The following is a 16,909-nucleotide window of genomic DNA, read 5'->3' as shown; positions in this document are numbered from 1 at the left end:
CCTCTGATTGTTCACTTTTTTTTTTGAAAGCACATCTTGCCCTTTGCTTAAATGCCATCCCTGCTAGCCACCACTTACACTCATTCTTCTGGACCTCGTCCATATATAGCTGCTGAATGAAAGAACAAAATGTAGTATCTCCATTTAGTGGAATATTATTCAGACATAAGAGTGAATAAAAAAGAAAAAATAAATAAAGGGGAATATGAAAAAAGCCATCTGCTCTGGGTAGTCCACCCTGACTGCTCAACCCGGCCTTTTCCCTTTGAAACCCCACCCCTTATACCCCACTCTAACTATTTTTGATAGTATTTACCACCTTCTAATAAAGTTTAACATTTTCAAAAAAAAAGAGACATGCTGATACCACTTCAACATGGGAATGCCTTGATAACAGCACGTTAACTGAAAGGAACCAGACACAAACAGCCACATATTGTTGATTTCAGTGATCTTAGAAATGCCCAGAATTGGCTCATGCAGTGGCAGAGAGCAGATGATGGTTGCAAGGGGCTGGGTGGAGGGGGGTTGTGGAGTGACTGCTAGTGACAGGGGTGTTCTATTGGGGTGATGAAGTGTTCTGGAAATAGATGGTGGTGAGGGCTGCACAACCGTGAGTGTGCAGAAGACTGCTGAGCGCTGTCTCTGGGAGTGCTTGTTGTTGGGGCGGCTTTATTTTGTTCTCATCCTGTAATGTGAAGGGTCATCTTGTGCTGAGACCATTCAACTCCTGTGAGTGGTAAGGCTAAGAGACTTTGCAGAGTCATGTTTCTTTTTTCCCCCTTGCTGAGTGTAGGCAAAAATGGTTTAAGCCTGAGAAAGTGCTCCATATGCAGAAATGTCTTTCAGTTTTGGCTGGTGTAAAAATCTTGTGAGCTTTTTAATCATTTAGGACAGTCTGTAGGGGGAAACAGCCTGTGAAGCCTGGGTGAGACTTGGAAGAGCCGCGCTACCCTCCCAGACACGGGTGGGGATTTCACCCCCATTCAGGCAGTGAAGGGCCAAGACCCGTGAGAGGAGTTGACAGTCATGAATATTTATGTGTATCCCCTGCTTCATCTTGGATATTAATTTCTAGCTGAGTCATTTTGTGGCGGCAGCCTCATCCTACATCAGGAATTTATAGTATCTGCTCTTTGAGGTGAAGAGCTGACAGACTTGATTATTTAACAGTCTATCTTGTATTGATATCTCAGATTCCTTTGTCAATCGCAAAACAGCAGAAATACAGACGTCCTTTAATGCCGATGTGACCTGGAGCAGGTTTAGTTTCTGTACCTCAGTGACCTTATCTGCGTGTGGGGAAGATGATAACAGTGCTTCCCTCAGAGGGGCTGGTGAGAGGAGACTGAGAAGCACAAATGGAAGACTTACACGAGATGCTCATGAATGACAAAATTTAGTGCTCTCAGCCTGGTGAGGCCTCAGGGGCAGAGATGTCAGAACAGAGCAGTCCTAGCCGGAGTTCGATCCGCATTGGCAGGTTTTATGATCACTATCACCACTGTGGGTTATCAGGTAGTTTTAAGACTTGGTAATATGAATTCATGAATAATGTTAAAGACTAGACAACTCAGATCCGGTTTACATAGTTCTCAAGATTTCCTGTGAGAAATGGATATTTTTTCCCCATCTTAAATCTGAGTGGATTCTCTAAAAAAATTCTGTGTCCTCCATCTTTTTCCTTTAATTCTCCTTTTTTTTAAATAAAAGTTTTTAAATGGAGTTACTGGGGACTGAACTGAGGGCCTCATGCGTGCTGAGCACATACTCTCTCAACTGAGGTATACTCTCCCCCATAATTTTTTTAAACTTTACTTTCTTAGTATTCAGAGGTTAGAGGCCTCTAATTCTTTTTTTGGAGACTTGTCCATAAACCGGTAAATCTAAAATTAATGGACAAAATTTGGTTTATTAAAAAAATCATTAGAACTTTTATCAATCCATTCAAAAGGAAATGCTTATTGAGTTAAAATGTTTCTCCTTTATGGTGATTTCTAATTTTTGGTCTAGCTTAACTTATTAAAAGTAATCCTCATCATCATAATGACCAAGCTTGCTGTGAGTGGACACCTACCAAAGGCTAAACTGTTTTTCTCATGTTTTACTTCAAAGCAGGTGTTTGACGGTAGGTATCAATGTCTCCTTTTTGCAGCTGAGGGATTGAGAGGTGGGCAGCTTGTCCCAAATCAAACGCAGCTGGCGGTGCCTAGCTCGGTGCTGGAACCCAGGCTGCACAGGATGCATTCTCAATTTCTCCTCTGATCAGCCTCCCGTTGAGTGGTTTCCCGAACCCCTGTGAGTCCATAAATGACCGATTTTGGCGATCTCAGCCTGATGAGGCCTTCAAAGGAGAGACACCAGTGAGAATGTGAGACAGAGTGGCATAAATTAAAATTGTACATTTTCACAAATGTTGCATTCTCAGGTAATGACTTAAATAGTTTATGTTTTCTTTATATTAGTGCTATGTAAGCACTAAAAACAAAACATTAAAAATGATTATAGTGCAAAATAGGAGTGGGCTTTGAAAGTCCAATCATTGCTAATGATGTTGCTTGTTTTTCTCTAGTGGTGCTTATTGACAGAATAATTTACAATGACTGAATTTGTTTTATGTATGTAGTCTTAGTATGGAGGAAAAGTTTGTCAGTGCATATTGAAAGTAAAATCTTTACTCTTTTCTTTCCTGATGATAAATATGTACGTTGTTTCCATGGCTTAAGTATATTTCCTCATTTGTGAAATTTGAGTGATGCCGTTTACCATGTCTGACTGTGAGAGGTAGACGCCTTGTATACAAAGCATCCAAGAGCTGCTTAGTAAAAATGTGCTGTCACAATGACAGATAGTTTAGAAGGATCAACTGTGAATACTAAAGAGGGTGGCTTGTTTCTGATGCATATTCAATATGGATATATATGAATATGGCTTAAAGTAACAAGGATTCAGGGTTTTGTGTGTGTGTGTGCGTGCAGTATGAAGTTTTAATGAAATCTGTATCATTCTATTGAGACAGGGACTAGTTAAATTGACTTAAGCAAACGACCTTGAAGATTATTTACACAGAATGTGTATTGTTACAACTCAGTGTTCATGCTGCCGTGTAACTATACACTCAGACATTTAAATTCGTAGGACTCTGACCAGAAGCATTAAGTTTAGAAAAATCCACATTGATCATTTTCAGGGAATAAGCTTCTCTCTTTTGTGATTAAAGAAAATTTTGATTTATTTTTCTGCACTCTTAATAGGTTTTAAAATATCAAAACATTGATTTGACATGTCAGCTTTTTTAATAGAAAAAAGCTCATGCTGTTTTAATATGTAAATAAATGTTTTTGTATTTCAATACACTTCTATGATTTCCTGGCTCTTTGAGAAGTATTTTGCAAGATACTTAGATTACCTCCTGTTGGAAAAATACAGACATGACTTTTATGAATATAGGCCTAGTACAGGTCTGTTGGTTTTTGCTACAGTGCAAGACATGAGGACTAGGAGAGCAGTATGTGCTACATAAGCTTTTAGTTATCTGATTCTTGTTTCTGATCCACAGGCAATTTTTGTGTTGCACCTTTCCAGGCAACCAGGAAGGCCTTTTAAGCCATAGGTGGCGCTGTTACACCTTCTTACAGTCTTAACTTTCCTGTTTGTAAAGGAAGTCTTAAACAACGTTTTTTTTTTTTTTGATTCCTTTGCTTAGTGCTTCAGGGTAGCACAATGTCCATTATGTCTGACTACCTGGAACTATTATTCTGCTTATGTCTTAGTTTTATTCTATCATCTCGCTGTGAACATTTCAGACTTCCTGTGCAAACAGTTGCAACATCGGACTTTTCTTGCAGTGTTAGAAACCAGTGAGCCGGGATTTTATAAAAGAGCTAGAAGCGGCCTCTGGAGCACCTTAAAGCTGAAAAGTGTACTGAGTTCCCTAAGTATTATCCCCACCGCTGTGTGTCAATGGGTGGTAGGAGATTTGGTACATATACAAAGGGGTGTGGTGTTTTGACTTGGGTTTGCGTGCACGCGCTGCCACTGAGCTACGTGATCCTGAGTCAGTTCTTTCTGAGTTTTTCCCTCGTCTGTGAGATGGGGACACTCATTTCTGCTTTGTAGAATTGTGAGAATTAGAAATTATGTAAAGTGTTTAGCACAGTGTGTATGACAAGAGGGCTCATAATCTTAACTGCTGTTTGGTGTGAAGCCATCATTTGATAGTCTTTGGCAATTACTGAGAAACAGGAAAATAAGAAAAGCTGGTTTTATGATGAAAGATATTTGAGGAGGTTCCATAGTTCCTATACCCATAATTTAGCATCAGCAGAGTCAGGACAGTTACACAGTCGCCCTGAACCAATGTTAAGCCACAGAATTTTTGTTACTTCATATATGTTGGGGCTTAAGGGGACCCAATACTTATACACATGTTGTGTCCAGCAGCCAACTGAGAGATGACAAAGAAGAACAGGCAGGCGATAAATGTCTCCTTTATTACTGATGAAGCCACGTTCTCCATGAAATTCAGGGCTGTGGGAGAGTGAGTGTCATGACACTATGTCCCAGAATTAGAGACTTACGCAGTCCCAGGTAACTCTGGTCCACAGCGAGCATTCCCTTGAGAGATTCTGACCCATAATGCACAGGACTGTCTTGCCATGGAACTGAGCATCCCGGCTGCTTCCTAAGGGTGGCCAACACTGGAGGGGAAGGAAAGCTTTCATATGCCCTGCTTGTCTCCCCGGACTCACACCTCAATCTGTTAGTGTGAGGAGGGCTAGCCGTGGGCCAGTGGTCAGGGGCGTGAAGGGAGAAGCAGTCTCCCATGGACCAGAGAAGTGGGGAGGAGGGAATCCCCCCTCAGATTAAACAGGTGGTGGCTTGAAACAGAAGGGTGCTCCTCGAGAGTTTATAAGAGGGGAAATAAGGATTTCCTTTGGGACTCAGAATAGTCATGAAACACAGAAGATGATTAGATGGGAGACTTGTAAATCACTTTCTTATTAAATTGAAATTTGTTGGGCACCAAAAATGTGCTACATTCTTTTCTGAGAGTTTTACAGAAATGAATCCTCCAATTTTCACAACAAGTGAGTAAGAAAGATTTGATTGTTATCCCAGGTTTACAGTGTGGAAATTGAGGCACACAGAGGGTAAGTAATTTGGCCAAGGTAACAGAGCTAGTAAGTGGCAGAGCTGGGATTTAAATCCTGGCTATCTGGTTTCCAGGCTCCCAGGGATGGGCTTTGGGTGTTTACAGGTATCTGCATCCCTGGATCTCTGTACCTCTGCATCAGTTAGACCAGAAAGGACAGGGAAAGTGGAGTTATACAGGTACTCACAGTCGTGTTTCAGCCACTGTCCATGGAGTGTGCCCCGTGATTGGCATTAATTGTTTTCCAGGCAGTAGATCTGTTCTTATAACAGAAATTTAGTCCATTGAGTTAATCTAGAAACCCTTCCTGCTCTGCTTCTGTCCACGCTTGCCATGTGACTGCCTGCCCGAGATTGGGCCGTGGAGGAGAATCTGTACTCATGGTTGAACTCTGATATTTCAATCTGGTTTGTAGTTTCACATCTCCTGTTACATTAATAAATTGAATTTCTGGTTTTCTTGCATCAGTGTGTCATAAGTTTGCTTAATGTGAAACCAGTCCATGGGAGCCGAGGGGTGCTGACGGTATAATTTCTGAGCATGTGGCATTTCTACCCGTGCAGAAATGGCTGGAGGATGTCCACCTTCCTCACTGATTTCTCCCAGCAGCAGGGTCCTCTCCCACCCCCGGATGTGAGGATGGGATCTCTCTGAGTAGGCCATTCAGAGGCCGAGTCCACCAATCAGATGAAGTACCTGGAAGTGGGTTTAATAGAAGAAAAGGGCTTCCAGGTAGTCCGATGGGCTGTTTGAGTCCGTTTGGTGAAAAGATGTCCACTGTCTGTGGTTGAGCTTCTTCTTTGCTGTTTAAAAGTCTGTATTACATGAAGGGATTTTAAAAAGCAGAAAGGTGTGATTTCAGGTGGTACATCCACACCGGTGAGTAGTGCTGGATGACCGCCTGTGTGAGGAATAGACAGAGTCTTACAAACTTCATAAAACAGCTTTTAAAGCTCTTCCATCTGAGTGCACTTCGTATGGGGTCCAGTTCATGACTGGTTGCGCTGAGAGGGCACGTAACTGATGATGGCAGAAAGGACACGGAGGCATCAAAAAGGTCCCAGACATGTTCTGTGTTTAGAGGATGGGGCACAGAGTAACATATTTGAGCTGGTTTTTCATTGAACACTTTTGAGTATTTTCTAGGACTCCCCAATCCCCCATGGTTCCATGCAGCTGGGTGTCCCCTCAGTGCAGCTCTGTCAGCGCTTGCCCTGGGCTGACGCGGTGTCACGGGGAGCAGGATGGTCAGTGTCCCCGGCTCCTCCGAGCTCCGTCTCCTCATCCGCAGAGCCGGGTTTCTCATCCGTGTCTACTTAGTAGGATTGCTGAGAATCACACGTGATGGTTGTCAGGTGTGATTTGTGGTTGTCTCTGTGATTGGCGTATAGTCAATATTTGATAGAAACACATGTTTTTTATTATAATTGTGGCTCCTAGATTGCAGTGGTTTTTAGTCTGCATTTATTTTTTTATATAAATTTATTCTTATTTTTAAGTAAGCACTTGTATTTATTTATTTTCATGAAGGTACAGGGGATTGAAGCCAGGAACATGTGCGTGCACAACAGGTGCTCTACAATGGAGTAATACCCACCCTCCTTGTCTGCACTTAAAAATAAATATTTCAATACACAAAATATTTCTTAAACACCATCATGGGTCCTATTTTCTGCATAGACAATTGAATACATATGCCATCTCAATAAGAATAAATGTCATAGGGACATACCTTTCTAAATCTGTTTACGTGTTTTAAAACGATCATAGCTAGTGAAAAACACGAGTCTTGGATCCACTACTTCTTAGGGTCTGCTTTGCCATCATGGGGAATTACATTCTACAGAGAAGGCTAATTGGATCTCATTGATATTTGGATGATTTTGCAATGTTCAAGGCTTTCAAAAGCTGACCGTTTTGTATTTTAAACTAACTACAAAGTTATCTTCTAGAAGTTGTAAGTCCTTAGCTTGTGAAGTGCCCAGTAATTCAGTTTGTAAATGTCTGTGTCTCTGTGAACGTGTATGTGTGTGATTTCAGGAATGTAGCAATAAGTTCCATATAGCCTTCTGAAATCTTTCTCCTCCAGTTCAAGGTGTAGGTATATATTTACACAAATAAATTGATACTCTTTTGTGATTTGGCATATTGGTGGGAATAAGAGGTTCTCATAATTGTTTCAGAAGGGTTGGGGAGCATGAGCTTAGAAAATGGGAGGAGATAGAGGCAGGGAGGTTCTTTAAACTTTGTGCAAGATGAGAAACAGTAGCTTTTCTTTTTTCTTCTAAAGCAAACTGGCACTGAACTGTAACATACTAATACTCAGAATTGCTTTTCTGATCAGAGACAAGTGCCTCAGATTTTTCAAGGCAACATGAATGATGAAATGTGTTTTAGCAGTTATCTTTAAAAGTAGTTTTATTTTTCAAGTATAAGTCTATAGACTGTTCTTTTTTTCCAGCTGTACAAGAATTTCTCATTGATCCAGGTACGTGATCAATGTGTTTAGTTTCTTTGGGTTATTTATTTTTTTTAAGTGCTTGATTCATTCTGGTGTGAATGAATGTTTAAAATTTCTGGATTTTGATCTTTAAAACTTGCTGATTTATCAGAACTGCAAAAAACCTGATGTTTGTTCCTTGTTTGGTGGGGCAACCTATTGATTTATGTTGTCTGTTACAGAGGGAAATTCTTCCTCTAGCCTGTAGATAATTAAGTGAATGGTTTGCAGTGTGCCTTAAAAATTATTTGAATGCATTGAGCATGTTTGTCCAGTGAATTTTGGATTGAGTCATAATAATGACTTTGCTTTGATTCTGTGGCTTTTGTCCTCTCCACAAGAATTTGAATTCTCTGTTGCATTTTGTATTCGTGTTCTTAACAGGGGAAGGAATTTTGCATTTTTTACAGAGGTGGGTTTTCCTATCCCCTCTGAATTCCTTCTGTAATTGATACAGCGAAAATCTGTTATTGCAGTGCTTAATTATTTCATAAAAAATTTTTTGGCTTAATCAGAAACAATGACAAAGAATGATAATAAAAAATACGAAAACCTTCCTTCCTTTGAAGAATAGAAATGAGGTGGTCAGGCTCACGCATGCTTTGTACCTGACACACTTACTCTCATGTCATTGTGTATCATGAGTCGGAGATGGAGTTGCTTCAGGTTTATAGATTTTTGTTTTAACATTTGTGTTGAATTCATTCTCTAGGCATGATGATTCCTGTTGCCTTTGTGGAAAGTGTAGATGAAGGGAAACAAATGCTTTGTTTTGTTTTCAGGAGGCCTGAGATGCTGATGAGAAAAGAGTAGAGGGTGGGCTGAGGAAAATAGTGATAGACCCTCACCTCCAGGCTGAAATTGATGAACAAAGAAATCAATTAAGTGTATTGGTATTTGACTAATAGAAGTCAGACAGCCCAGACTGTCTAGTTATGCCCAAAGGAAAGTACTGAATTCACCTGCAGAATTAGGTGCTTTACCATGTAGAAGCAGCTTAGAGCAATCAGAAAAATCAGTCTTATGATGAGATATAAAAAGAATATAATATCTTTTATTTCTGAAACTTTTCTACATTAAGTTGTGTAGAGCTAAAATTAAGTTTCAAGCACCAGGAGTTAAGAGTTTAGGTGGTTCTGTGGGATCGTTATTCAGGGATGTGTCTAGACCCTGCTGGAGTGGCCGAAGCTGGCAGGAAAAGATCCAGAGCCAGGATTTTTCATCCTAGGATGTCCTCCATAATGGTTCCATGTGGGAGCCCATGATTGAGTTAACAAGTTGTAACACATCCCAGCCGCCTGTCAACTTTAAGAAGAAAAAATGTGCTTATTAACTGCTTTAAAGCAAACACCTGTGCATCCTCACTCCTGTCTCCTTGCCATAAAAAGCAGAGACAATGCCTTGCTTGCATATTTGAGGTTATAGATAGCACACTGCTTATTGCACAGCAATGACCCAGGCCCTCAGCTATAAACGCCAGGCCTGCGTGGTGTTAGATAGTCTATTATCCCCAAAACAGGGACCAGGCTGGTCTGGTGGTCTGCTTTGTAATGAACATGTCTAAAAAATGTATCTTGTTCCCCTCAGCCCGTGACTTCCCTAAAGGTAAACTAAGCCTTAGTACTCATGGTGGAGTCTACAATCTCTGTCTCATCCCTTCTTTCCCCAAGTTCCTGCCTACTATCTCACAACTGTTATTGACTTTTTACTTTGATTATACACAATAAATATGGGAGCATTTGAGAGACTCGTGGATTTGGCTCCCTAATCCCTCTCGCTTTCTTTCCTTTTTCCGCAGTCTTGAGAAATTCATTCCGTGTCGGTAAGACTTCCGCCAGCCAGAACCCACAGTTCCAGGTGAGAAGGATGCAGGCTTTATCCCTCCTACCCGAGGGAGAGAGAGGAGATAATTGAGATATGCTCCCCTGTGGTCCCTTCCTGCCCCAGGGCCACTCCAGTTCACCTGCAGCCTTCTGGCCTCTGCTCACAGGGCCTCTGTCCCAGGATTGACCGCAGCCTTTTATTCCCTTGTCAACATTCCCTGTGCCTTTCAGAGGTTGCTCTCTTCTCTGCAATTCAACCCTGGCAGATGTGATGGTGGTCAGCGTGCTGATGGGCAGTTACTTGGGGACTCCCAGGAGCCATGCTGATTCTCCTGAGTCATTCGGGGTTACAGAACTGTCAAGCACTGCAGGAAGCCCATTCACGTGAGTTCAACACAGCATTACATCACTTTCATTTTATTTTTGAATTTTCAGTGGAGAAATTATTTGTAGCACACTGTTCCAGATTTTAGGCCGCCTGCTTTCCTCACCACCATTTCCTTGTTGGCTCTGGTGCTTGTTTTAAGAACCAGGTTTCTTCTCTGGTCATTTGTAGCAGCTGGGCTTGCCGAATCCTTGATTTGCATTTGAAGCAGAATGCTTCTACGTGATGTCAAACTGATTTTCCTTGTCATCTCTGAATATTTCTTGTACACTCAGCAACAGTTTCAAGTGAAATGCTCTTGTCCAATTTCGGTTAACTAATATTTGCTGATCTCCTGCTTTCATGCTGAGGGCAGTTTCTTCTTCCTGTAATAAATGTTAGCAATTTGCATTTACTATGGAAGGTACTAATCCGAGGTGCTTTTGTTCTTAACAGTTTTAATACAAATCACCCATTAAAATGTACAGCGGATTTTACTCTATGCCCAGAAATGTGCATCTCAGTCAATCTTAGAATATTTTCTTCCCCCCAACAGGAAACCCAGTACGCATAAGCAGACATTATCAACTTCCCCATCCTCCCCAAGCCCCAGGGAGCCACTCTTCTGTCTCTGTGGATTTGCCTGTGCTGAACATTTCATGCAAATCGAGTCACTTCATGTAAGTGGAACCGTCTATTTTGACTGACTTCTTTCACACTGAGTAACGTTTTCAATGTTTGTCCACGTTGTGGCCTGGGTCAGTACTCTATGCTTTGCTATTGCTGAATAATATTTCACTGTATGGCTGGGCCCCTTTGTTTACCCATTCATCACGTGATAGACATTTGGGTTGTTTCTGTTTTTTGGCTCTGAAAATTAATGGCGAAAAGTAATGGTGAATATTCCTGTCGGAGTTTTTATGTTAACATTTGTTTTCAGTTCTCTTACTTGTGTGCCCAGGAAGCAGAATTGCTGGATCATTCAGAAGCCAAATGTTCAACTCTCTGAGGACGTGCCAGGATGTTTTCCAAAGTGGTCACGCTGTGTTACATCCTCACCAGCAATGGCTGCGGGCTCCGCTTCCTCTGTGTCCTCATTAGTGCTTGTTAATCTTTTTTTGATTTTAACCTATTGTAGTGAATGTGAAGCGGTTTCTCCTAGTTGTTTTGACTTGATTTCCTTTAGAGCTAATGTTATTGAACACCGTTTCATTGTGCTTATTGGCCATTTGTATATTTTCCTTGAAAAATATCTTTTCAGATTCTTTTTTCATTTTTTAATTGAGTTGCCTTTTTATTGTTGAGCTGTGGAATTTTTTTTTGATACACAAATTCCTTATCAGATAAATGATTTGAAAAAATTTTCTCCTGAGTGTTGTTTTTTCACTTTCTGGATGGTGTTTTTTGAAGCAAAGTTTTAAAGTTTAATGAACTCCAATTTATCTCTGTTTTCATTTTTCCTTGTGCTTTTGGGGTAATATTTAATATCTGATGTATTTTATTAAAACTTGTATATATAAAATAACTTAATTCTTAGGACCGTTCTAGGAGATGGGTGCGGTTGTTGTCCCCAGTCTATGCATCGGAGACTGAGATGCAGAGAAGTTGACTGACATATTAGTGTCAAAGCTACCCAGTGCTGTGGGAATTCAGACCCTCATGTTTTTCCCTAGCATCTGAGCTCAACACCACCATGCTCCAATCTTTCCAGGAAACGTTAATGAAAAAATCTTTACTTTTTTGATTTCTTGTTAGATTTTTTTCTTATTGGGGACCTCAAATTCTCATTTTCTTTTCGGATATCAGTGTCGATTTATTTTAGGTCTCATGTAGGGAGAAGCATTGCTATCAGTTAACTTCTTTATTACTCACTCTCCAGTGATGATTGTTGCTAGTTGATCTAATCAAGTCATGCTTAAGTCTTTCCTGCTCATGACACTAACAGCAGAGTCATGACTTATAGAATGCTCAAAGAAGAAAGTACTTGATTGATTTTATTTTGCCAACCAATCAAACCAATCAAATAAAACCCTGGTGTTGACACAGACTATAAGCCCTCCAAAATAGGGTCACTGTCTTCATTGTGTTTCATTTGTTGGGTCACAGTGTCTGGATAGTGCCTTGCTGTCCAGCAGTTTTGTGAGGATACGGTGCTCGTGAATCATTGTAAGGACAGTATTTTGACAACAGACTGTGTTGTTCATTTCACGACGGAAAAGGTAATATAGAATTACTGTTCAGATCTGTTTTAAAATTAAGCTTTGAATTTTGAGAATAGTTCAAGAAGCCATACAAAGCTCTTTTTCACTAATTTTAGATCTATCTTAGACACATTATGTTTACATAGCAGAGTAACTTATCAAGTAGATTTGACAAAGGAGTGTTATATTGATTATTTGTTTTAGTTGAAATATTCTACCAGGGATAAAGTCATAAGTGCCCATAAATGAACAAATATATTTGTATTTAAATGCAACATGGGAGCAGACTACATATGTTTCTATATAATATATATGACTGTGTGTTTTAATCTTTCTGTCAGTGTTTTAATAGTTTTTCAGCAATTTTGTAACTTTAGAATTCTTCTAAAAAAATCACCCCCAATTCTAGTGCAGTTTGTACTGTGTATCCTGTCTTATGCATGGGATTCCACTGTCCCCTCAGTGAGGAATTTCCTCTCCTATTGTGTTAGGAGCAGAGTTAAAGGAACTGTGATTTCTAGGCCTTTGCTCTCCATGTGTTTGCAGTTGGCTCTCAGTCACGATTTTCCCTTTCCAGAGTTTTCATTGTTAAATTAGAATTTCTGAAAATAACTATTAATATGTTGCATTGGTCTCCCTAGAAACTTGACGTCTTTGTGCTTTTCAGTTTTCAATTTATGAAAAATGCAAATGCACTCTTGTTTTTAAGTTGTCCTTTTTCAATAGATATTTATCTCTTAATTGATAGAATAATTTTTCCCAATGAATGAATTGGTGTGCATGTTTTAAAGGATAACTTACTTTTTATTTTTCTTATTGTAACAGTAATATTCATTGTAGAGAATTTAGTAAATAAGGATTAACACGGTAATAACTTCACAATGGCCTCTAATCTCACCTGGAGATACAGTTGTAAGGTTTGAAATTGAGAATTATAAGTCCTCTCAAATTTTTCTTTTTCAAGTACGTATAGGTAACTGAGATCCTCGAATTCCCATATGAATTGTAGCAGCAGATAGTCAGTTTCTGCAGAGGAGCCCGCTGGGATTGTGATCGAGACCACGTTGAATATACGGATCGCTCTGGGGAGCACTGCCATTCCAAGAGCACTTTCTTTTGATAGGGGAATATGTGTGGAGTGTCTGTCCTGGTATTTAGGTCTTCTTTAACTTTTTTTTTCAACAATGCTTTGAGTTTACAGAGTATTATTTTACTTTAATTATCTTTGCCTTTATATTGAGGACAAGTGTGCAAGGTACTGGGATCAGAAGTGTATTTGAGCCCCGCAACTTGCTGCCACCATGGACGCTGCGCTCTTGCTTCACCCGCTGTACAATCTTGCACAGAATACGACCTCAGTAACTCTCTCTTGAATGAATGATTATATGATTGTTGGATGATGCTTGAGAGTCCTTGTGATGATTTTTTTCCCCAGCCTTTCCCCAGTTCTTAACTATGCCCTTTCTCTTCCTAAACTCCAGCCTGGGTTTCAGCCTGCCTGTGGCATTGATTTTCCTTGTCTGTGGACTCTTCCTTTCACTGGTTCCCGATAATGTTACATGTGGGCTGTGGAAACTTGCTAGATGTCAAGAAAGAGCTAATCCATTGTAGGCCAGTATTTTTAGAGTTTGTTATTGTTTTATTGATTGAAATTAAATGAGGCTGCCCCCTGAGCCCTCCCGTGAGCACTTTTGACCTTCCTACAGCTGATACTGCTCTAGTTGCTGCATGTGCCCTTTCCCCAGCCTTGATTTTGTAATTGAATAAGTCACCATCACTGGAGCCCTCTCTTTAAAAGATAAAGAGAACATTTGCTCCTTTTCCCTGTTTGGGGACTTCAATGAGATGAGATCCCAGATAAAGAATGGAGCCCCACCTCTTTCTGACCCCCGCTGTTTCCGTTCCTTTCTTCAGGGGAAAAGAGTACAATTCAACAGTATAAAGATTGATTGTGAGCTAATGAGATAGACAAGACAACCGATCATTTATTAAATAACCTTTCATGATAGAAACAAATGTATTATACACACAAACAGCACACAAAGCACTGTAGTACCATGGTTACAATCGTGGGTCCGAGTTCGTGTCCTGCTCTGGAGAGACCAGTCCTGTGAGATGGAGAACTGGTAAGTCGGCTTAGCCTCTCCAGAACTGGTTTTCTGTCCTGCAGAGACGGGGCTCGCTAGGCGTCCCCCCCGTAGAGGTGCTGTGGGGTGTAAATGACGCACGTGGGCAGCCTGAGCACAGCTGCTCATTCCTCGTAAGTGCAGGGTAGCATAGCTTTTGCGGTGATGGCTTTATGACCGCCCCATGTAGACTGTCAGTGCTCTGAAGGGATGCCTTGTGGTTTGGAGATGGGATTCTCACTTCTGTAAATACCCAAGTATAGTGTTATTGGGTCCTGCTGATTTCAGTCTATTCTTTAGAAAGTACATATTGTAGATATATTTTTCAAGCATGCGTGCTTTTTTTCTTTTACTATTTAAAGTTCTACCCTCTCATCTCTTGGTGTTACTTTTCATGGAATCCAGGAAACAGTCCTAAGCTACCTGCCTCTTCACACTTTTCCGTGGTGGTTTCCTTCCCTGATTAGAAGAGGGTTTTGCATAGGAAATTTTATTTGTTCCCCTTTTCTTGGAGTCTCTCTCTCTGTCTGCCCATCTCTCACCTCTCAATCTGTCCATTTCTCAACCCACTGCTTCTTCTGACATGTTCCAAAACGCATTTCAGGTAGCTTACAGAAGAACAGATACCAAATAAACAGGTGAGAAAATGGGGCCCAGTTCAGACAGTGAGGCTAGGAGGCGAGCCTGTGTGAGGTTTGCAGGCGTGAGACACATGCCTCTGCCATGTGACTTATAAGATCGACAGCAGCAGTGTGCTTCAAGCTCCCAGCAGACACAGGGAAGCAGGATTTGAGGGAAATGCTTACTGGCTGTGAAATAAATAAGTGACTTAGGAGAAGCCCAGCCTTTCCAGCTACTAAGGCTTAGGAGAATATTTTGAGTGTCTTCCAAAATCAGAGTATGGCATCTTTTCTTTTTTCAGAGTTCTATGTATAGTTGGTTACATTCTATACCTGGAAATTTCTCCAAAACTGCTTCCCACGTGAGTCCCATGGCTCGGGGATTGGGTGGTTCTGCTCATTGATGGGGGTTGGCCAGAAACAGAAAATGAGAGCCTCAAAGGGGCCTGGGATTTGTCAGTTATGTTTTGTCAGTGCTGTAGGGTTCAAGAAATGCTTTCACCGTTTCTCTCCATCTGAGGTGGCAGCGTAATCTCTTACCAGCATCAGGAGCTCAGGGCCACGGGATGGTGGGGGCTGACTGCACTGCCGTCAAGACAGCTGAGCTGTCTTGCAGGTGTGGTTCTTTTACATACTGCATTTCATGTTCTTTACTAGAATGTTTCAACAGGGAGTTAATTAACTGAGTTAATTAACATTTAATAAATATGATCTTTGTTGAAAAGACAGTTATAGGCAGAATATAAGCTGTGAAGTCTTTAAAAACGGTTTCATTACTGAAATTTCATTTGGGGAGATACACAGTTTATCTTATATATGGCTCTCTTTTAAAGTAACAAAGAAACAAGACAGAAAAGGCAGAGGATGATTTCTGTTCTTCCTCTCGGCTTGCAGGTGCCCTCACCCCCAGTAGCATCAATCAAGACACCAGCACTGACACTGGCCGTGCTCAGAACTGCCTCAGCCCTGAAGACACTGCTGACAAATAGAAGGGGGCCACGCCCTGTTACAGCAGGTGCTCTCACTTTGTGGGTCCTTATGTAACTGCGTGGTGTTAATCAGGATCGCCCGTCCTACATTGTGTGATGCTGCTGCTTTGTCTCCTAGTTACTTGCTTCTCTAAGTATTCTTGTATTATTCTCCAATGCATAGTACTACACACCTAAAAATGCTTTTTTTCAGATGAAAAAGAATGTGCATTTAAAATAATAACTCTGAAAAAGGGGGCAAAAAAGGTTATCCTTGTCCCGCTATTCAAAGATAATAATTAACACGTTAACATATATTTTCATCAGTGTGGATCACCTCTGTCATAAAAAACCAGAGAGCACTCTGTGACTGTTTACTGTGTGGACACCTCCATTTTCCATTCGGCTTTTTATATGTTTTTCTACAATATTCTATCTCCTCTGGCATGATTTTTGATGACCAGTATAGCATTCTGTCTTGTGGAGGCATTGTCCATTTTACTTCGAACTTAAATAAACTTTTAAATTCCAAGTATACTTAACTGAAACACTGAAAAGAGAACTGTGGTGGTAGAGGAAGGCCCTACCTCCCTTCCCCTTATTTCCGAAGAGTAAAAATTGTTGAAAATTTGATATATATGTTTCATGACCTTTATGCCTATGACATACATATATACACACATATGAGAATTCCATGTATACGTGTGTGTATATATGCTTTATTTAAAAATGAGACCATACTATATGTTTTTCTGCAGCTCGCTTTAATCACTCAGGTGTATATCATAGACGTCCTCCCACTCCAGACTCACACGGTCCTTTCAGATAGAGTGGAGGGGTCTCCTGATTTGCGGGTGTGGTCTCTTTCCCACGCACACCTTTGGTGAGAGAATGCTGTGGACAAGGCCCTGGACCACGGCGAAACGCCGGCTCCCTCATTGCTCGCAGCTCGTCGTGATTTAACGCATCATTGTCTTGATGGTGGACAGTTAAGTTTTCTCCATTTTCCACTGTCAGAAAGGATATTTGACTGGCATCCTTCTTGTACAGACATTCCTGTGATCTTTTATGAGTATTCCTTTAGTTAAGGCTTCTGGAAATTTAGTCCCTGGATGTGACATTTACATTCATCACAGACTCCATTCAAGTAAC

General features: G+C 40.8%; 1 protein-coding gene across 1 annotated transcript in view; it reads left to right on the top strand.

Moving 5' to 3' along the window:
- LOC140691494 (uncharacterized) overlaps positions 1–16,795 on the top strand; it is a 34,137-nt gene extending 17,342 nt beyond the window's left edge. The window contains exons 5-11 of the mRNA XM_072955139.1: positions 7,617–7,643; positions 9,454–9,512; positions 9,745–9,862; positions 10,399–10,522; positions 15,092–15,151; positions 15,684–15,804; positions 16,516–16,795. Coding sequence (XP_072811240.1) covers positions 7,617–7,643; positions 9,454–9,512; positions 9,745–9,750 — 92 coding nt within the window. The 3' untranslated portion in view covers positions 9,751–9,862; positions 10,399–10,522; positions 15,092–15,151; positions 15,684–15,804; positions 16,516–16,795. The remainder of the gene's footprint in view (positions 1–7,616; positions 7,644–9,453; positions 9,513–9,744; positions 9,863–10,398; positions 10,523–15,091; positions 15,152–15,683; positions 15,805–16,515) is intronic.
- The last annotated feature ends 114 nt before the right edge of the window (positions 16,796–16,909 follow it).

This window comes from Vicugna pacos, chromosome 35 (genome assembly GCF_048564905.1).
Source record: "Vicugna pacos chromosome 35, VicPac4, whole genome shotgun sequence".
Lineage (NCBI taxonomy): Eukaryota > Metazoa > Chordata > Mammalia > Artiodactyla > Camelidae > Vicugna > Vicugna pacos.
This window is presented reverse-complemented; position numbering and strand designations above follow the sequence as displayed.